The sequence below is a fragment of the Hyaena hyaena genome, unplaced genomic scaffold (genome assembly GCF_003009895.1).
Source record: "Hyaena hyaena isolate Hyena2069 unplaced genomic scaffold, ASM300989v1 scaffold_24, whole genome shotgun sequence".
Lineage (NCBI taxonomy): Eukaryota > Metazoa > Chordata > Mammalia > Carnivora > Hyaenidae > Hyaena > Hyaena hyaena.
This window is the reverse complement of record NW_024080656.1, coordinates 2,776,027-2,798,325: the sequence shown is the minus strand read 5'-3', so window position 1 is coordinate 2,798,325 and position 22,299 is coordinate 2,776,027. Positions and strand designations below refer to the sequence as shown.

The 22,299-nt window shown below is 40.7% G+C and overlaps 1 protein-coding gene across 1 annotated transcript in view; it reads right to left on the bottom strand.

The window, feature by feature from the left end:
* Positions 1-4,083: 4,083 nt before the first annotated feature.
* Positions 4,084-22,299, bottom strand: part of KLB (klotho beta) — a 35,280-nt gene continuing 17,064 nt past the window's right edge. Inside the window, 4 exon segments of the mRNA XM_039226986.1 lie at positions 4,084-4,472; positions 7,674-8,817; positions 15,122-15,390; positions 18,102-18,612. Of these exon segments, the coding sequence (XP_039082917.1) occupies positions 4,108-4,472; positions 7,674-8,817; positions 15,122-15,390; positions 18,102-18,612 (2,289 nt within the window). The 3' untranslated portion in view covers positions 4,084-4,107.

Sequence of the window (22,299 nt, the reverse complement as noted above, 5' to 3'; positions counted from 1 at the left end):
GATCTTGATTTCAAAGGAAACAACTGGGTTTTTTATTTTAAGTAGTTGATCTTTGGTTTACTGATAGCTTTTTAAGAACTAAAAGTGGAGTGATCAAGTATAGTTTGCTTTGGAATATTTAAAGTGGCTTTGGGGAGGGCATTGGATGGGGTTTCTAAGTGAAACTGCCTGTAAATTGATACTTGTTGAAACTGAACAATGGGGATTCATTCTGTCTACTACTATAAAGTTTTGAAATTTTTTTTATAATGTAGGAAATAAAACCCTTTACATGGGGGTGTGTGTGTGTAGTATAATAGCTTTTTAACTGGTTAGCTTTGCTCCTCTCCTCTTTTCAGCAGTAACCAGAATGCTTTTTTCAAACTCAACTTCCTAATAACCTTTCTGATAGACTGGCTGAACTGACCTTCCTGTTCCTCAATGCATTTGAGTTGTCTTTCCCCCTGGAAGATCTTTTCTCTTTGGAGTGGCAACTTAACCTTCAAGTCTATAGTCAAAACGTTTTCAGGGCACCTGGGTGTCTCTCAGTTGGTTAAGTGTCTGACCTTGGCTCAGGTCATGATCTCCTGGTTTGTGAGTTTGAGCCCCACGTTGGGCTCTGTGCTGATAGCTCAGACCTTGGAGCCTTCAGAGAGAGAGAAAGAGAGTGTGTGTGTGTGTCTCTGCTGCCTTCTGTTCACACTATCTTTCAAAAATAAACATTAAAAGATTTTTTTATAGTCCAGCATTTTCAGTGAAGCCTGCATTGATCACCCTGTTGTGCTCACTCCTCATCCCTGTCTTAAACCTACATATCCTCTGCTTGTTTTTGTTCATAGCATTTATAATGTAATATAGTCTATTTATGTATGGATTGTACACTTTTTTTCCCTGTTAAAATGTAACCTTTGTGAAGATGGATCTTTTCTCTCTGGGATATTCCAAATACCTAGAACAATAATGCCTACCACATTGCTATTTGCTAAGTAAATGGTATCTGGATTGACAGGGAGATTAAAGTTACAGATATAGTAACACCAACGGGACTGGAAAGCAATGTTTTAGAAGGTATTGAGGATTTAAAGCTTATTTTGAAGTTTGAGGAGAAAGTTCTCAAATGACAATATTTTAGAGGGATAGAGGTGTTCATATTGAGAGTGTCATTGTATATGCAGTGGTAGCAGCAATGGGAGTAAATGTAATTTCTCACAGAGTGAAGTGGATTGATATGGGTGAGACCACAAGATAACATTTGGAGGCTGGTTGTAGCTAAGAACTGATTTCTCTTAAGTTGGATGTGGTAAAGGAAAGTCTAGTTCTCTCCCCAGGAAGACTTGCATTGTCTTCTGGGCCTACAATGGATGAAGGGACTTGTGTGTTACTTTCCCAACTTTGAGGACTAGATAACCACATTTTATAATGAGAAAACATACTCTGAAGAAAGTTCTCCAGTATGCACACAGCTTGGGAGGATGGGCAGGGGCAGTGTTAGGCAGAACCCAATTAAACACCAGACCTATTCATATTCTATAGTCCTTAAAATTGAGCCGACTGTTAGTTGAATGTAAGTAATCAGCATAAACTGTTTATTTGGAGTAAATTACATTGAGAATTAAACAGTCAAGATGTACTGACTACCTTTTTACAGAGAATCTTTAAACAACATAGTTATGTTGTAATATTTTCCAGATAAACCAGACTTGGTGAGAGACAGGGTTGTTAGATTGAATACACAAACTACTAGCACACACAAAATATAGCACAAGTTAATTAGATTTTAAGGATGATTCCCGCACTCCCCCCTCCCCCGCAGCAAGTCTCAGGCTTAAATTCTGAAGATCTTCTCAAAAGCTCTCAGCAGTTTCAAATGATACTTCAATTCTTAAATGAGTTTGGGATAAATCTGAAAAGTCTAATTGATCATGATTTAGATTAAATATCTACCTAAGGATTCTTGTATGGTGGTGGTTTAAAGACTAGTAAAATGATTCCTAGGTATTAGGACTGTAAGCATTGGTTTAAGGACTTGACTATTTGGGTGGGAGTGGGGGGGGCAGCTTCTGGCAAAGCAACAAGATTGCAAAAGGACATAAATTTTAAGTTGTAAAGACCTAAAGTAGTGAAGGTTAACTATAAATCCAAGATAATCTTTTTAATGTTTATTTTGAGAGAGAAAGGGACTGAGCAGGGTGGGAGAGGCAGAGAGAATCCCAAGCAGGCTCCCTGCTGAGAACACAGAGCCTGATTCCTAAACCCTAAGATCAATGGAGACAAATAATCTCCAAGGTACTTTTAGATCAAAGAGCACAAAGTAGACCCCAGGAAGGCAAAACCTAAATTTAATTCTAAATCTTTTGTTATTCCTAATACTGGGTGTGCATTCCCTTTTCAAGATGTTGAATGTTAAAGAGAGGTTTAAAAGTTGGTAAGTTCAAATACTTAGAATATTCACTGGAACTTTGGGGTCTGTGAATCTCTGTCACAAAGGGGAGTGGAATCCAGCCAAGTGATTTCTTTTAAATGACATTCTTTCCACATAGTGAACATTAGAACAACCAGTTGTAATTATGGATAGCCTTAGGCCCACTTAGTTTTCAATGAGGAAATAAAAAAAAAAAAATTGAAAACAAGCATAATCTAAAAGTTGCCAAAGGTGGGAGAGGGGATGCGGTGGGGGCAAGGAGAATAAAACAAAATTTACTGTTTAAATTTGGCCAGCCAAAAAGCAAATTTATTTCCTGTCACTTTGGCATTTATTTGACCAATTGTGTTCTCTCATTACAGTATCTTTGAAACTGCTATTCATTATCAGTTAGAATCTCAATTCCATTTAAAATTTAGCTTCTGACATAGGTGGACCTGGAAAACAGTTGCAATTGCCTTAATTTAGGGTAGTTTCCTACCAAGGCTTTTTGAACAAAAAAAGCTTCCCTTTGACTTGGTTCGTGGAGAGTGGGGACAGTGATTAATTAGCTACTATGTGTAATGGGTGATGATTTAAATGTTGACTAAAGAATGGGTTTACATTCAGGTTTAGAATACACAACAAATCTTAAGCATGGAGTTAAAGTCAAACTCCTAGTTCAGATCTAAGAATTTACTTACTCCCAGCTTCAAAAGGTACAATGAAAAAAGTTTTAAATCATTCAGACCATCAACATTATGTATCCAAAGCAGCACAGTTGCAAGGTCAGAATAACAGCTGCATTCTAAATCTCTTTGAGAGGTTCCCTATGTTCACATGGTGTCAGAACTGGAGCTCAGGAGAGAGCCAAGTCTACAGACTAATAGGGTCCTTTGATGATAATAAAACTTGACATCTTTTTAAAATGTTTAACTTTCCAAAGTATGTAAGATCTTGTCACCCCACAAAAATCAAGCGAGGAAGAATGCTGTCAGTTTGTCTAAATGAGTCTGAGTACTGTGAGGCTGAACAGGCAAGTGAGTCTAGCTCTCCTTAATCTTAGTCCTGTGACCTTTCCATGAGATGAGTTACAGAAGTTATGTGTTTTTAAGAAATTGGATTTGGTACGAGAAGAGACCCCACAAAATTCTATATTTTGTAAATGATAACTTACTTCTCTTGAGAAAAACTAGGATCAATGGGCTTGAGTCTATGCTGTAATTGATGATAAATGAGCACTACTCATCTACTGTGGTTTTCTAAACGGGAAAAGCACTTCCTTTGAAGTGGCAGAAGAGTCACTGACTATCCAGTGTTAAGAGTTTTAAAATTTCTGCTGTGGAGTCTAACCAAAGTTGAACTTTTTTCAAAATAATTTGTTAAATGTAGCTATTGGTATTTAGAAAAGAATGATAGAAAACAGCTCGTTAAGCTTTATGAAGCAGTGTATCAGATAATCCTAGCTTACTGTCTGGGTAAAGCCTTTACCTTCATATCCAAGAATTGGATTCAGTGATGTCAACACTTAAGGGAAAATTCATTTGACCTACACAACAGAGACCTCGATTGTCATCACTTGGTTGCCACCAGTATTTCAAATTGTCTTTTTTACAATATAGGTATTTCTTCTATAAGTTACCAGTATATGAAACCGGAGTGAATTTTTAAACTGTCTATCATGCAGACAGAAATAGGATCAGTTTCACTAAGAACTCTCTGTGTCCTTACTTTAATGGTATGTGTTGTAAGTTCTTTGCTTTCCAAATTTTTCTTCTCTTTCGCTTATGAAAAATGGTAATTGATAAAAGTAGAACCAGGGTGGAGAAGAAGCAACAACCAAAGAAAATCAGTGGCTTCTTTTGCACAAGAAATAAGCAGACAATGCACTCTGTGTTTCTTGGAGTCTGACTGCATCTGGGACTAGGGTTCTCAGAAGGGAAGCCTCCGTTGCTGATCAGTTTGTTGTAAAGCTGAACTGAGGACTTAGCTTTGAATTCAGACGTGAAGAATCCAAATCTGGGTTTAGATTTTTCTTCAGTTAGTTTAAATGCATAATAGCCTTTGATTTTGACTTTATCAATCAGGTGTGCTGAAAAATATCAGAAATAAACATTAATCACAAATGGACTATAAAATATCTTTGAGTAAGAATTTAGTTTCCACTGAAATAAGCTAAACTCATACCCATAAAAAAAAGTAGTGATTGTCATTAAAGGGTTTTTTTTTGACATTCTTTCATGATTGGTGAACATGAAAATATGTGTAATTAAGTTCTTAAAAATTTGAAGTAAAACTTTGATCCATGATACAAAAACTCCTGGAAGGGGGGGAGGGGGTACAAAAGCACATTTACTAATTGGAGCCATGAAGGTGGAAACGGACTTACTGACACTGTGTTCACTTGATCACAAGCAGAAAAATCTTACCTATTTGCCTGATTTCAGACCTCAGATGTGCTCTTGGTGCTGCCCAAACACCAAACTTAGTTCCCCCCTAGTCTACTTGCTTGGCTGTTTCATACCTCTGCCTCCTCACACATACAGCACCTCTGTCATCTTGCTTTGAAGGGATGGCCTGCCTTCCTATTTCACTGAAAAACATACTCAGAGAATTCTTCAAACTCCCACAGCTATATCTGCCTACTGTCATACTTCTGTTGCTGTGGATGTCCTGTCCATACTCCTGGAAGAGGCTGACTCTTGCACACAAACTTTATTCCCTCCTATTTAGTCAAGGACATCTCTCCATCTGTTCTCTTCTCTCAGATATTTCCCCTCACTGTTGGTTCATTTCCATATAAGCATGCTATAACTTCAAGTATCTAAAGCAAAAACACCCTTGATTGCACACCCTCTAGTGAAAAGTGCTGCCTCCTATTCACTCCTTCACTGGTTTCTCTTCTCTCTGACCTCTGAATGTTGAAATGTCCCAGGGTTCAGTCCTCTATGCTTGCTCCCTTAGTGATACCATCCAGCCTTATTATTTTTAAATACCATTCTGGCTCTTAACTCCCAAATTTGTATCTCAGCCCCAGACCTGAACCTGAAACTCCAGTTAGCCTATTTGACATCTCTAATTGGGTATCTAATAGACATCTCAAAATTTAACCTGTGCAACACCAAACAACTCTCCAAAAACCTATTGTCCGTCTCCCTGACCTGGTAAATGGCCACTCACCCTTTAGTTGCTCAAACCAGAACAGATTTCAATCTTCACTCTTCTCACATCGCCCATCCAAGCCTGTTAACTTTACCTTCAAAATAAATCCAGAACCTAGCCACTTCTCACCATCCCCACTCTATAATCCAATCACTCATTATTCCTTATTTAGATTCCAACCCTCCCTGATTCTGTTGTTCCTTTAGAGTGTATTCACTGTAGAAGAAGGAAAAAAAAAAAAAAAGAGTAGCCAGAGTTGATTCTTTTAAGAATGAGTTAGATCATGTCCCCCTTCTGTTTAAAACTTTAAATAGCCTGTCTATCCCAGAGTAAGAGCCACAGTTCTTAACAATGGTTTATGCCTGATATGCCTCTTTTACTTCCTTGACTTTAATTGCTTTACCGGTACCCTTGCTCATTCTTCAACCACTATGACTTTCTTGAACCTCAAACAGGCCAAGCATGCCCCCACATTGGGATTTTTGCATTTGGTCTTCTCTCACCTGGAACACTTCACAGATAACTGCACAGGTTTGCTGCCTTGTTCCTCCAGGTCTCTGAAGACTTCCCTAACCATGCTTTAGAATTGTAACCACTCCTAAACCCCACTCCCGGGCCCCTTTTCCCTCTTCCCTGTTGTGTTTTCTTTATAGAACTTTTTGCCTCTGATACTCTGTGTCTTATCTGTTAACTCTCAGCCCACAAAAATACAGGCTTCCTGAGGACAGTAATCTTTATTTTGTTGAGTGGTAATATAGTGCCTAGAGCAGTTTCTGCCTTTATTAGGTGCTCAGTAAATGTATTTCTGGGATCTTTTTGCTGCTTCAGAAAATTTATTATCAATATTTTAAATCATAAAAAATGACTAGCTAATGCTGGGAAGAGTATGTGAGATAAATACTCTCAAACACTGCTGTTTGGTCCCATCAAAATAGATAAAATTGATGAATTCATTTTTATAGTATTAGAGAAATAGCTTACTAGGGGAGGGGGGATAGAAGCTGCTCTTTATAACACTAGACCCAGTAATTCTATAGTGGGCAGTCCTTGGGGAGATAATCAGGAATACACAGATTTGTATTCAAAGATACCTACTTTTTAGTATTAAAAAAACACACAAGAGTGGGGCGCCTGGGTGGCTTAGTCGGTTAAGCGTCCGACTTTCGCTTAGGTCATGATCTCATGGTTCGTGGGTTCGAGCCCCGCGTCGGGCTCTGTGCTGACTGCCAGAGCCTGGAGCCTGTTTCAGAGTCTGTCACTCCCTCTCTCTGACCCTTCCCTGCTCACGCTGTCTCTCTCTCTCTCCTACAAATAAAACATTAAAAAAACACACACACACACAGAGGTGCCTGGGTGGCTGGCTGTTGAGCATCAGACTTTGGATTCCTGCTCAGATCATGATCTCAGGGTGGTGGGATGAAGGACCCCTGCCTCCCATCATGGGCTCTGAGCTGAGTGTGGAACCTGCTTAAGATTCTCTCTCTGTCCCTTTCTGCTGGCACACTCTCTCTAAAAAAACCCAAAAAAACAAAACCCACATATCAGAGGAATACTTAAGTATGTGAAGGTATGTCCATGATGGGATATTAAGCAACCATTAAAATAATACTAAGGTAAAATTAGTGACATGGAACACTTAACAGTGTGATATTAAAAAAAAAAGATGGATACAAAACTTGTACTAAAAATGCCTAGCACACATGCATGCCGGAATACCGACAGTGCTTTTTTGGGAGAGTGAGATTTCAGTTGATTTTTTTTAATGTTTTTTTTATTTTTTATTTTTTGAAAATGTTTATTTTTGAGAGAGCATACAAGTAGGGGAGGAGCAGAGAGAGAGGGGTAGGGGGTACAGAGGATTTGAAGTGGGCTCTGTGCCCACAGCAGTGAGCTGCATGTGGGGCTCAAACTCACCAACCCTAACATCATGACCCCAGCGGAAGTCAAATGCTTAGCCAACGGAGCCACCGTGCACCTATTTTTATTTAATTAAAAAAAAAAACTTTATATATTTGCCAAATTTCCCCTAATGAGGCCCTGTCATTAATGCGCCTTTCCCCGCTCATTCTTTCGTTCACAATAGCTGGTCATGTCATATTTCACTGTTATCTGCTATGGCCCCGCACCTCACCTTTCAAAGCCTCCTGAATGTATTTCTCTAAGTAGTATTTTCGGAGTTCATCATTCTCCAGAGACTGGTCATCAATGCCATTGGCCGTGATGTAAACATCCACGTCTCCATAGTTCTTCTGGATCCACTTCAGCACCTTGCGCTCCCCCCAGGGCATGACAGCCAGGCGGCCGGGGGAGCTCAGGCAGGTGATGTCCTGGAGAAACTGGACGTCCCGGTCCGCGTCATAGCGGCTGCCATTCTGGCGCGCGTGCATCACGAACCGGGTGGTGAAGTGGTTCAGCGCGTAGAAGTCCGCCGCGCCCTTGACCAGCCTCCTCTCCTCCTCCGTGAACCGAGGCAACGTAGAGCGCGAGAGCCCCTGCCTGTTCTTGAAGGCGATGTACTCCCTCATGGCCAACGGGTAGTCCCCGGTCTTGAAGAGGGGTTCTGCGAACCAGGCAATTTCGAACTGCAGGAAGCGCTCGGCGGCCTGCCAGTGCGAGTGGGCGTAGGGGTTGGCAGGTTCCGCCCAATCCGAGTGCAGAGACAGCGACACGGCCCCGTGCTGCACCGACCTATGCCGCCTGTCGTAGAGGTGCCAGACCAGGGCGTGGGCAATTAGCAGATGGTGGGCTGCCCGGTAGGTGTCGTTACTAGTGTGGCTGTAGATGTCACTCAGCCTGTTGGGCTCGTTGATGGTGATCCAGAGCTTCACCAGGTCTCCCAGCTCCTGGAAGCACAGCCCAGCGTAGTCCTGGAAGGCCTGGACTGTGGATGGGTTCAGCCATCCCCCGCTGTGCAGCAGGGGTGTGGGGAGACCCAGGTGGGCGTGAGTCGGATAGTACAGCGTGACCATTGGGGAGATGTTGAGCTTCAGCCCCTCACTGACCACACACCTGTAGTACCTCAGAGCTTGTCGGTTAACCACCGACAGGTTGCCAGTGGGAAGGATTGAGGGCCAGTCCAGAGCAAACCTGTAGTGAGTGACCTTCATTCTTGCCAACATCTCAAATTGTCTTTTGATGCTGACAAAATCTGTGCATTGAGCTGGCCGTGTTTTCAGCTTCACCCCTTCCACTCGGTGCAACAGTCTGTTGCCTGTTACATTCCACACATACAGGTGAGGGTCACTGAACTGTGGGGAGGAAGCCACCACCTTGGGCTGTGAAAAAAAAAAGCATTCAAGTAAGGCACACCCTGGCACAAAGGCTCTTAGCATACATGTCTAAGAGGAAGAAGGGCGGGGGGGGGGGAGAGGGGGGTCTTATTTTGCCTCTCACTGACAACAGAGAAAATAAATGAAGCATGTAGCCTTTTCATAACGATCTGAATGTTCTAGTTCTGGTGATGACAGAGACAAGGATGACTGGATGGATCATCCTCTCTTCTAGCTCTTGAAATCTCCCAGGGAGACCAGAAAACAGGGAAAGAACCACACCCAGGGCTTGACTTGGAAGACAAGTTGGTTTTCAGAAAACACTGAGAAAGTCTTTTCTCGTTTGTCCTAAAAACTCGAATTATACAGTGGGGCCTCACATGATTCTGTTCAAATGCATCAGGAAGTTTGGGTTGGTACCTTCAAATGAAAGGAATCATGAAAGATGGACTTTCCAAACCCTGCCATAAGTTGACGGCAAAGTTAAAATTCCAATTGTAGAGGCTTTCACTGAGATCATCACCTACAGTTAAAGGTGGCTGGTTGACCCAGCCATAGTTCCTACAAGAGGCTCATGGAATGGCATAGGGAATGGCCCTTGCATTTGCTGAATGAAACTTTCTAGCACCTTATATTTGAAAAGTCCAGGTGTATCACAGATGCATCATTATGTTGTCCCCAGCCATGTATCTGTGAAAACACGACATTTATTCATCCAACAGGAGAATACTGAACACCCTCTTTATGCAAGACACTTTGATTATGACTGGCAAAAATAGTAAAATATCCCCCAGAAACTCCCAAGTTGACTCTTGGATCTGATGGTGTGTCACACCCCACCCCTCCACCAAGGAGACAGTCCTGGACACCTGTCCTCATTCTCCCCCTTTGAAACTGGGGCTTGGCAACTGTGTATAATGACAGAGCAATCTCACCCACCCCACAGGTGTGCCATAACGAGTCAATGACTCTGGGAAAGCACTCTGTCAACTCTAAAGCAATCTACAAACGTAAAGTAGTCATGACTTGGGTTTAGTTTTCCATGGTTGCAATAATTGCCTGCTAGACCCTTGAATCTAAATTAAAAATGAAAAGGTTTAAGAAAAACATCTCCAAATTCAGAATTAATAAGAGAAAGTAAAAGTTCTGTATTTGTTTTAAAGTACCTTTTCTTCCTATAGCTGAATTTAAATGCACTTGGAAAAAATTATAAGTAATCTTTGGTAAATATTTTTCCTCTAATTGTTTTCTCGTGTGTCATCCTTAATAGCCTAATTACAAACCCATAACACTGCCCACTTACCATCTGCCAACCAGTTATCTAGAACATTAAACTGAGAGAACATTGATCATGTGAGCATGAAGTTAAATGTGTATATAATTATTTGAGTACAATCCTTCTAGCTTAGATTGACAGTCTCAGTGTTTTGAAACCTCAGAGCATCTTAATATTGAAAAGATGTTTATAAAGAGCAATCTTGCTCAGAAATAAAGCAAAAGCCAATGAAAATTTGTCTTTTAAAAATCTCCAAAAAGCATTAGTGGATGTGATTTAATCTGGTAAGTGATGTCATTAGAGATGGTGAACCCTGATCTCAACCCTAGCTCTTAAGAGCTTGTTTCTAAAATTCTGTTCCCCACTAAAAAGATCCTGGGCTCCTTGGAGGAATGGCTTCTTCTGGTCTGGGGTAGGAAAAGAATGAGGTGATGCTGGTACATCTCATGCCAGAAAGATAAGGATGTGTTTAAAAATTGAAAGGGAGGGGCGCCTGGGTGGCTCAGTCGGTTGAGCGTCCGACTTCGGCTCAGGTCATGATCTCACAGTTCGTGGGTTCGAGCCCCACGTTGGCTCTGTGCTGACTGCCAGCTCAGAGCCTGGAGCCAGTTTCAGGTTCTGTGTCTTCCTCTCTCTCTGACCCTCCCTGCTCAGACTCTCTCTCTCTCTCTCTCACAAATAAATAAAAAACATTTAAAAAAAATTAAAAAAAAAAATTGAAAGGGAAATGTCAAAAGACACAGGAGCAGTTTGAAGGAGTCCCATTGACCATTTTGAGTGAGATATTTTGAGCATCAAAAGGACTAATGAAACAAGGACAGTAATGAATTATAATGCATTGAAGTTAAGAGAATTACTTAATATATGTTGAAGGAGTAATATAATTAAAAATTTGCCATTTTGCCATCTATAAGGTAATAATTCAGGTAAAGTTTATGAATCAATATTAAGACCATTAGTGACATGTTGTTGGGAAGCAGGATACATATACGGTCTCAAAGTGTCATCAGCAGATTACTTCCTAATTACAAATGGAAAGAGTACCTTTCAATGAAGAGATCTGGCAAATGCTACCTTAATCAAGAAATCCGGTAACTACTACTTCAAAACATTAACATCTTTCATAATGAGACAATGACATCATGTGCTTCCTGATGTGATATATTGGGAAATACACAACCTCATCTATGTAGTATCTTTCCAGAAGTTTATTGAATCCAATAAAGAAATAATCAAAGAAATCCAGAACATGAGACATTCAATTGATCTGGACTCTTCAAAATTGCCAATACCATGAACTTGGGGGAATTACTTTGGATTAAAGGAGGCTAAAGATGAATGACATCCTTGTTTGTTTTTCTTGATCCAAACACGGTTTTAAAACCAAAAAGGACATTTTTGGAACATTTAGGATAATCTGAATATGGAATATGATAATGTTGAATCAATGTTAAATCTTATGGATATGATAATATAATAATATTGGAGAATATTCTCATTTTTAGGAGACATATTTGATTAAAAATTTTTTTTAAATGTTTTATTCATTTCTGAGAGAGAGACAGTGTGAGTAGGGGAGGGGTCAGAGAGAGAGGGAGGTACAGAATCCAAAACAGGCTCCATGCTCTGAGCTAGCTGTCAGCACAGAGCCCCACGCAGGGCTCAAACCCACAAACCGTGAGATCATGGCCTGAGCTGAAGTTGAGCCACCCAGGCACCCCTAGGAGACATATTTGAATAGAAATATTTTGGGGTGAGTTGTAATGATGTCTGCAACTTTTCACTGGTTTATAAAGCATAAAGCAAATGTGGCAAAATGTTAGCAATTGGTTAATCTTGATGAAGGGAATATGGGTGTTTATTGTACTAGTTTGAAAATTTTCAGAACAAAATGTTGGAGGAGACGGGCACCTTGTGTGGCTCAGTCAGTTGAGCATCTGACTCGGTTTCAGCTCATGTCATGGTCTCATGGTTCATGGGTTCTGGGCTGACAGTGCAGATCCTGCTTGGGATTCTCTCTCTGCCCCTCCCCATGCATCTGTGCATGCTCCTGCTCTCTCTCTCTCTCTCTCTCTCTCTCTCAAAATAAATAAAGAAACTTAAAAAAATATATTGGAGGAGAAAATATATTGGATGCTGGGAGGTAGGGGGAAAATAAGATAGGGATATTTGTAGGTAGGCATACTAATATGTTTAAAATGTTTTCATTTTGTCAGTCTTCTTGTAGAGGACATTTAGGTTTTTTTGGCAACTACTCATGATCCTCTAGTTGATTTTTCAAAAAGCACTCTAATTTTCTTTGGCAAAAAATTCATCCTCATTCTTAGTCCAAGTTCAGGGGAGGTTGATACCTCACTGGGCTCCAGGTGTAAGCATAAAACCCAGGTATGGTTGATCCCAGAATTGCTTTCCCCTGACACAAGTGATCTTCTCTTATTCCTAGGAGTATTAGTAGGGTCCGAAGATGGGGTAGAAATTCACAGTGTCAGTCATAGGGGTACAGGTGGGTCTTCAGATGAAACAGAAACTTAACAGGTGTGTCATGTGCAGTCAGTAACTCTGTCTCTCCTGGGCTGTTCCTTTGCTGGGTGTGGAATTATGGAAAACATAAACTTATTTGGAGTGATAGGGAAAAGAGGGCGTGCCTCTGCCATGTGTAGGAGACAGGAATTGGGTAAGTAGTTGGCTCCACAGGGGACACAAATTGAAGATGAGTCAGTCCTGTATTTAAGTTACTCCATATCTTTTGCCCCTTTATTATCTCTGAGCATTTACTAAGTCCTGTTTAAGTATCAACAGGGGTTGAGATTCATGACCTGTGAAATTTGTTCACTCATGGTTAGAGCTGTTTTGTCTGGTCCCATCCCTTGTACATCTTGTTGTCTTTCCATGTGCTTCTAGAATATAGGCCATAGTGTGGTGTTGTGAGATCTTATAGCATGGTGTCATGAAACAGACAGATCTGGGTAACCTGAATGAGTCGCGTAACCTCCCTAAGCCTGTTTCCTTGCTTGTAAAATGAGAGTTTTTAAGGTGTAATAGAGATAATGTGCATATATACAACAGCTACATGCTTGGCACATAATAAGGGCTTAAAAATAGTTGCTATTATTTGAAAAGAGCAAATATGAGTTGCGTGCTATAGTTCTGCCACTATTTGTGTTACCTTGGGCAAGTCACTTTAGGTCTCAGTTATGAACTAATGGATTTCACTTTCCTAATCTGCAGAATGAAAGATTTTCAATAGGAGGTTTCTAAGGTCTCATCTGGCTCTAAAAGTTGACCTTGCATTGAGTACTGGCCATGTACCTGACACTGCCCTAGTAAGGCAACGCAGCAGGCAGCAGAGCCTCAAACATCTCCACCTTTGTTCAGAGAAAGCTTGCATTCTAGTAGGGGGAAGACATGATAAATAAGAAAAATGCATAGAGGCTCAGTCGGTTAAGCATCTGACTCTTAATTTCTGATCAGGTCATGATCTCATGATTCATGGGATAGAGTCTCACGTTGGGCTCTGTGCTGACAGCGTGGAGCTTGCTTTGGATTCTCTCTCTCTCCCTCTCTCTCTGCCCTCCCCCTCTTGTGCACACACTCTCTCAAAATAAATAAACTAGGGATGCCTTTGTGGCTCAGTCAGTTACGCATTCAAATTTGGCTCGGGTCCTGATCTCACAGTTTGTGAGTTCAAGCCCCACACTGGGCTCTGTGCTGACAGCTCAGAGCCTGGAGCCTGCTTCAGAATCGGTGTCTCCTTCTTTCTGCACTCCCTCTCTTGCTCATGCTCTGTCTCTCTCTTTCTCTCAAAAATAAACATTAATAAATAAATAAAAACACTAAAAAAGTATTTAACAATAATAAGAAAAATGCATAAAGTAGTTACCAGGGGCTGGGGAGTGGGATAAATGGGGAGATACTGGTCAAAGGATACAAACTTCCAGTGATAAAATTAACAAGTTCTGAGGATCTGATGTACAACAGAGTGTTGTAGCTAATGATACTATATTATATATACTTTAAAGGTGCTGAGAAAATAGATCTTAAATGTTTTCCCGACAAAAGGAAATGGGAATTTGTTATGGTAGCATTTTGCAATATATAAATGTAGCAAATCAACACATTGTACACCTCACACTTACACAATGTTGTATGTCAATTGTATCTCAGTAGAGCTGGTGGAAAAAGAAAAATGTGTAAAGTACATAGTAGTATGTTAGATAGTGATGAATAGGATTCAAAAAAAAAAAAGGAAGAAGGGGAATTAAGAAGATAGTGATTTTTTGGAGTGGAGTGAAGCCTTATTGAGAAGGTGGCATTTAAACAAATAATCTGATGAAGATGAAGAATGAGACATGAGAAGCTCCACTGAGATACAGAGACCTCATAAGGCAAATTATTCTTTTTTTTTTTTAAATGTTTTATTATTTCTAGGAGAGAGAGAGACAGCGTGAACAGGGGAGGGTCAGAGAGAGAGGGAGTCACAGACTGAAACAGGCTCCAGGCTCCGAGCTGGCAGTCAGCACAGAGCCCGACGCGGGGCTCGAACCCACTAACCGCGAGATCATGACCTAAGCGAAAGTCGGACGCTTAACCGACTAAGCCACCCAGGCGCCCCAAGGCAAATTATTCTAATCTATCAAATAACAGGAACCACTTAAATAAAGAGCCACTAATAATTTGCTTTTGGCAATCACAATCTATGAAAAAATTTTCTTATCACTTTGACACTACTGACCATTGCCTCTTTCAAAAATGACTCTTAAGTTCCCTCTAGACTGTATACTCCTTGAGGGCAGCCTCTTCATTTCCATCACCAAGGATAAGTTCTGGCACATGAGAGGTTCTCGGTAAGCATCGATTCTCCTCATTTTCCTTCCTCTTTCCCCAACTCCCCTCCATAACCTCCAAGTAATTATATTTGATATTGTCTGACAGCTGTCACTGAGTAAATGAAATAAAGCACTGTGTACTATTTGCACCAGTTTCTAGTTAATTTGTTTGCTTGTTTTTCTAGTTAATTTGTAAGTAGCCACTTACCTTAAGGACAGATTCAGTGACGCCCCAGGAGAAGTCGCAGGGAAACTGACCCTGTACGTCTGGCGAGGACTCTTTTAAAGTAAAACCATTTTCTTGTATGATCTGTTTGTAGTAATGTGCCGATGACTTGGGCTTTCTTTCTTTTTGTTGACTATTAAAATCCACATAAAATAATCCTCGGCGAGTGGTGTAAGCATCCTGCCATTCAAAGCCATCCAGGAGAGACCAGGCAGTATAGCCAAACACTTGTATTTCATCAAATCTTATTGCTGCACAGAGGAAAAAAAGCAGAGATGTTCACTCAGGTTCATGGTTATGATTCACTAACAATATGCTAGAGGACATGATGCCAAGATCATATTATGAAACCAACTTCTTTTCCTAATTTGCAGGCTCCTTATATAAAATAGAAAATTTATGTTTATACTTGAAAAGTGGCAGTTATTTTCATCCAGAATGCCCCTCCCCCTACCCACAACAAGTGAAAGATAAAGGATCAAATTTAAAATATTCCTAAGACTTAGGGGCGCATGGGTGGCTTAGTCGGTTAAGTGTCCGACTTTCGCTTAGGTCATGATCTCGCGGTCCGTGGGTTCGAGCCCCGCGTCGGGCTCTGTGCTGACTGCCAGCTCAGAGCCTGGAGCCTGTTTCAGTCTGTGACTCCCTCTCTCTCTGACCCTCCCCTGCTCACGCTGTCTCTCTCTCTCTCTCTCTCTCTCCTAGAAATAAATAAAAAAATATATAAATAAAATAAAATATTCCTAAGACTTAGTATGCAAATCTGTGTCAGAGGCAGAGAAATTTCTAGAACCCTTTGGGACCAATGCGGATGTTTGCTTGTGACCAACAGTTTCTCATTTCAAGCTTGGGTTGGTTCCCATTTGTGGAGAAACTGTCTTCTAAGAAACTACCCTTCAAGGACTGAGAAATCAGCTTTGAGAATAAACATAAGTGAATGTACATTTAAGGAAGAAAACAAGTACGGTGGTGTAAGAGAAAAACTGACCAGCCAAAGGGCAGGAGGTGGGAGGGTGCTATTGGGCAAGTTTCTTGACCTCAGTTTCCTCATTTGTTAACAAAAAAATAAAAAATAAAAAGATTGGAAAAGATGTCTCAGGCCCTTTCTAGCTTTAAAAACTCTGATTCAGGGGCATCTGGCTTGCTCAGTCGGTATAGTGTGCGACTCTGCATCTTGAGGTTATGAGTTCAAGCCTCACGGTGGGTGTAGAGATTACTCAAAAATAAAATCCCTAAAAATTTTTAAAAATTAAAAGAAACTGATTCAATAATTTCTAGGAATTGGGTAAAGATGAAATATGGAAATCAACTGCAGCAATAAAAGCAACAAATACCCAATCATGACCTTTTTTTTTCTTTTTTTTTTATTTTATATTTTTTTATTTATTTCTAGGAGAGAGAGAGAGACAGCATGAGCAGGGGAGGGTCAGAGAGAGAGGGAGTCACAGACTGAAACAGGCCCCAGGCTCTGAGCTGGCAGTCAGCACAGAGCCCGACGCGGGGCTCGAACCCACGGACCGCGAGATCATGACCGAAGCGAAAGTCGGACGCTTAACCGACTAAGCCACCCAGGCGCCCCGACCTTTTTTTTTTTCTTAAGAGCTTTCATTTCTACATTGTTGGGTTTTTGTCACTGATGTTCTTTTCCTAAAAGGTGGAAAATCCATGCCAAGAAATTCTAGTGAGATAAATATATTTCAGTAGGCCCTGGGGCTAGTGTCTTTGGTGTCGTACAATCCTCAGGGGAAAGGGAAGGGATAGCCCTTCTGCCCGACTGTATGGTATTTGGTGCAGGCTCTGTTGGCAGAGTCCTCTGCTCTAGAGGCCCCCCATACGCACATCCCCATGGCTGGGCATGGCTCTGTTCCATGCTGCTCCTTCCCACCCGTTGTGGAAACAAGGTCTTGCTCTCCCTGAGCACCCTCCCTGAAGACTCTCTTGCAGAACCTGGGATTTTCCTCAGACTTGTGACTTATTATTTATTTGTTTGTTTGTTTATAATCTCTGTCTCCAACGTGGAGCTGGAGTTTATGACCCCGAGATCAAAAGTCGCATGCTCTACTGACTGAGCCAAACAGGCACGCTTAGCCTTCTATTATTTCTAAAGAGAGCTACAGACTTTTAGAAAGATCCGCTAAGAATTTCTTTTTTTTTTAATTTTTAATGTTTATTTATTTTTGAGAGAGAAAACAGAGAGCAAGCGGGGGATGGGCAGAGAAACGGAGACACAGAATCCAAAGCAGACTCCAGGCTCCAAACTATCAGCACAGAGCCTGACGTGGGGCTTGAAGCCTGAGCTGTGACATCATGACCTGGGCCGAATTCGGACACTCAACCAACTGAGTCACCCAGGCACCTCAAGAGTTTCTTTATATTTGGGTGAAATGGAGCCCAGTCTGAAGGAGACAGAAGACCCACCATAATTTGAGCTTATCTTCTGCTTCATTATTTCAATGAACCACCTGTAGATGTCACTACTTGAGTAGTGGAAAAGGCATGAGGGATAATTGGGTTAAGAGAACTATCCAGGAGTGATAGAAATTACTCAGCTTTGCCATTCATGGCTCATTCTTTGTCTTCAGACCTTTTTTTTTTCTTTTACCATTTAGTCATGTAATAGAATAAAAACACAGTTTCAAGAAAAGCTTCCAGCATCTTAAACCAAGGTACTACTGTCAAAAAACTTTGGGTCATATCTCTTACAGCATGCATTCTTTTAAAAAGAATGATACAGCACCTTGTTACCAATTTAGGATGTATCTACAGTCCAATATTATTTTGTTCTCAAAATTTTAAAAATTCTATCAACATTAGACAATGGGGAAGTAACATTTAAAAATTCTATCAACATTAGACCATGGGGAAGCCCAACAACAATAATCATATGTTGGAAGATGACTTCAAATATCCTATAAGGATAAGTATTCAAAAGTTTTAAAAATTGAGCTGATGTGCAACCAACCTTGAAGAACCTGATTGAGGAAATTCTTCATCATGTAGATGGCTGTGGTATCTTCTGTTTTCACATGACTGTCTGTGAACCAGCCGTTCTCAGTAATCAAGATTTGGGGGTTGCCATATTCCAGTTTAATCCAGTTCAGCACTTCTCTTAAATTGAGTGACACATTTTGTCCCATTTTAGCCATGGTGTTCTGGGGCTTGAAATTGTTGGGCCCAAAGGAAAAGGCAAAGAAGTCAGCTGTGCCCCTCACTTCATTCTTCTCTGCGTCAGAGAAAAGGGGTAGAATGGAGAGCAACTTCTCTTTCATCACCTCTGGGTAGTCTCCATCCCCATGGATAGGATTGGCAAACCATCCGAGCACTGAAACCATGGACTGTTGACACTTGAGTATATCCATCATGTCTTCTGATCTATTTGGTTCAATCCAATGGGATCCCAATGTGATTGATAACCAACCCTTCTGATGTGGGCGGAAGTTTACATTGTAGTTATGCCAAACTTTAGAATGAGCCTAATAAGAAGAAAATATTATTAATCTTTATTGTCCTTACAAGGATTGTAACTTGGATGGTAGAAGGTCATTTCATAGACAAATTAGTGCAGTACAGGGTGGTTCAGGGGAAAGTTGTCAGGGAAGCCAGATGATCTCAAAGTTTATTCTCTGTCTGCTTCTCTTGTGCTTCCAACCTAAAGCCTTTCCTACAGGATTACCCAGGGCAGGCAGAGAGCCCTGGTCCAAACTCCATCTTATTTCTCCACTCCCTGGCTCCTTTCATGGGCCCACTTGGGACTGGGTGCAGGTGAGGTATTATGTGGATTGTAGGGTCTCTCCCTACACATAAAAAGACAAAGAGAAGTGATCTTTCATCATTCTATAGAATCTCCTTTTAGCCATAACTTAGAAGTCCAAGATAATGCACTTTCAAAATTCTGTAAATGGATAATAATAGAGCCCATCTCCTAGGCTTCTTGTGAGGATTGAATGAAATAATGTGTAAAGGACTTTAGAACAGTGCCTGGCACAGAGTAACCCCTACATAAGCCATTATTATTATTACTATTATTTTAATATTATTATTAATATAAGTTTTATTTTTAGAACTTTTTATAATAATATTAATATAAGAACAGTTATTATTATTACTGTTATTATTAATGAGTGACAGGTACTATATAAAGCAGGAAACCAGTGAAAAGAATGTGGGCTTTAGGTTTGATCCTCTTGGGCTTGAAGTTTAGGTACCTACTATGTGGTCTTAGATAATTTACCTAAGCTTTCTGAAATCTCTTAGCATCCTCAACTGTAAAATGAAGTTAATAACAATACGAATACTAATAATACCCTTTGTAAAGCTGTTAGATGTTGTGTTAATGTATATATTAAATATGCAGCATTGAATAGAGCTCTGGGAGGTACTGCCCAGAGATGCATTTATTACTATTGGTCTTTCCACAGTTTACATTTCCAGTTGAGCTCTCTTATAACAGAGCCTCATGATAGGTTTCCAGGATTTTTTTTAAGTTTATTTATTTATTTTGAGAGTGGGGAGGAGGGGCAGAAAGAGAGGGAGAGGACCCCAAGCATGCTTCATGCAGTCAGCGCAGAGCCTCATGAAGACCTCAAACTCATGAACAGTGAGATCATGACCTGATCGGAAATTAAGAGCCAGATGCTCAACCGACGGAGCCACCAAAGTGCTCCTCCAGTCTGTTTAATAGGTACTTACTTAGCAATTACTTAATGTCTGGATTGCCCTATCCTGAGAGGCTGAAATATATGGCACAGGAATATGCCCTCATGAGCCAATAATCTTATTGGGAAAATAAGATTGAATTTATGAAAGAAAACGTATAAAATAGCACAAAATAGGTCATTAAGTGAAAAAGTAAGTAGAATCTCCATAAAGAGTCATGAGCTATATCAGGAGGAGCAAATGTCTAGGACTACAATTAAGGACTCTGGGCCAGTTAATGCTCAAGGCCACTTTGTGACCCGGCTAGACTTAGAATTGTTCGTTATCTGTATGACAGCCACCTCTTCCCCAGGGCAATTGATTTGCTTGCTTCCTCATGTTTCTTCCCAGATGACTCAATTTCTCCTCTGGGTATTTCTAAAACAAGTACACAAACCCTTACTATTTTTAACTACAATATCTGCTTTCCATTCTGTTCCTTAGTTTCTCTTTCGCTCATCAGAGGTATTTTATTTTGGGTTGAACTATGTGAAATTCCTTTTTATAGGCCAAAACCAATAAAATATGAACAATGCTTCAAACTTAATAGATCCTGTGAACACTGAAAATGATCCATAAATTGTGTTAGGATGAGGAAAAATAGGTGTTACCCTAAGAGGTAAGGATTCTAGAACTGATGCCTCTTTGCTTTATGCAAGAATAGCTAATTTAAATAACTCCTTGAAAGATTTTCTGAAGAAGTAGTTGCCTTGAAGTATTACCTCCATTCTACCTGTCCTTGATCAGTTTTCACTGGAAAATCCTGGAATCATTTAGCACCCAAACATTCCCAAGGATACTTAAGAATGCTCTCCTCCTAGAGAAATATCCAGGCTGTGGCCTCCTCCCCCACCTGGAACCTGGAAGTTGCCTAGAACGAGTCACAGGGGAATCTGGGACAGACTTCACCTGTAGTGGTCTTATTCACTCTTTCTGGGTTTTTCTGGGGCTGGAATCACAAATCAAAGACTGATTTGATATGAAAGCAGTCATGCATGAGTAGAAAAGCAGCATTCTTTCCTTTATTCTGATTTGTCACTTGATCCCTTGGTATCCTCAGTAATTTCACTCACAAAAGCCGCAGTGATCAGTACATATCTTCAGGGCTTTGTGCACCTATGATGTGTAAACTGTAAAGCCCTGAACACGTAAGGTTCCAAGTCATAAACTAACTGCCTTGCAAATATGATGTCATCAGACACTAAAGGGAGAGTGAGATAGAATCGGTATACATTCATTAAAACAAATGGCTCTAATGAGAGCCAAAAAAAGAAGAGGAGAATTTCTCTAAGATAGAGATATTCTATTGCAGATTTCAGTGATTATATGAGAGTTGACCTAAGCTGTGATAAAATCTTGGTTGTATCAGCATTTTAACGAGAGATAGGACAGCTTAGAAGACAACAGACACGTAAATTTGCAATGCCCTTAGAAGCGAGTTTTCTGGACACACACATGCACACAGGTGTGTCATGCCCCAAGGTGACCTTCGTATTCCCCAGTGTCTCTTTCACCTTTGCTGCTATTTGCATAGGCTATCAAGGTATCCAGGGTTATCTTTTCTCAGGACTGAAGACACCCTCTCCATTCTCATGTGGAGAATGTGGGGGAGGTTCTTTGTGTGGTACTTATGGTTATAACTTGATCCTGTTTGCCAAGTAACAAGGTAAAAAGTATTGCTCCCACATAGTGAGTTTGACACAAATCTTGATGAAACAGGGATATTCATGCATGTCCTTTAGTCGACACTCATAAAGGAGGTCTGTTGGGAAAACTGAAATGGGGTTTAGGAGTGCGGCCTGGGCCCTGCAGCCTTGCACAACACTCCTTGTGTGATTTTCCAAGGTCACCCTCTATCTTGTACAAGGCCATCTACCTTTGGAATGATTGATTTAAGGGAGCTTCAACCTTTGTTCTTCAGATTCAGTGGCTTAAAGGGGAAGTCAGCAGCTTTTTTTTTTTTTTTTTGAGCCAGCTATCAGGGCCTGATGTCATTGAGAGACAGCCAGGGGCCTAATATCTCATTCTGTTCCCTCCTCTAGTCTAATGTAGCAGCTTTCTTTGATGCCCCTAGAAGGCCAGGTTCGGATAAGTTCTATGAATGATAGGAAGCAAATAAGATATCGGGCACAACTTCAGAAACGAGATGAAGATGGGGTCAGAGATCAGGAAGACATGGCGGAATGCTGGTAGAAGGGAGGGCTGTGGAGGGTACGGGCTGAAGACAGATGAGCAAACGTGACATATCACCCGTGTCTGTATTTAAGGAACCCCAGTCATTTGTCAAAAGCTAAATTTCCAAATCTGTGCATGATTTTAATCACACTTGGGTAGAAATACCTTCATGTGAACTATAAATTTGTTTATTGTTAAAGCGATTTCAAAAAAGTATTAAGTAAACACTGTTAAAGAAAATTTATTTAAAACCCTACAATCAAAGCAAACTCTTTTCATATTTCTGTGAT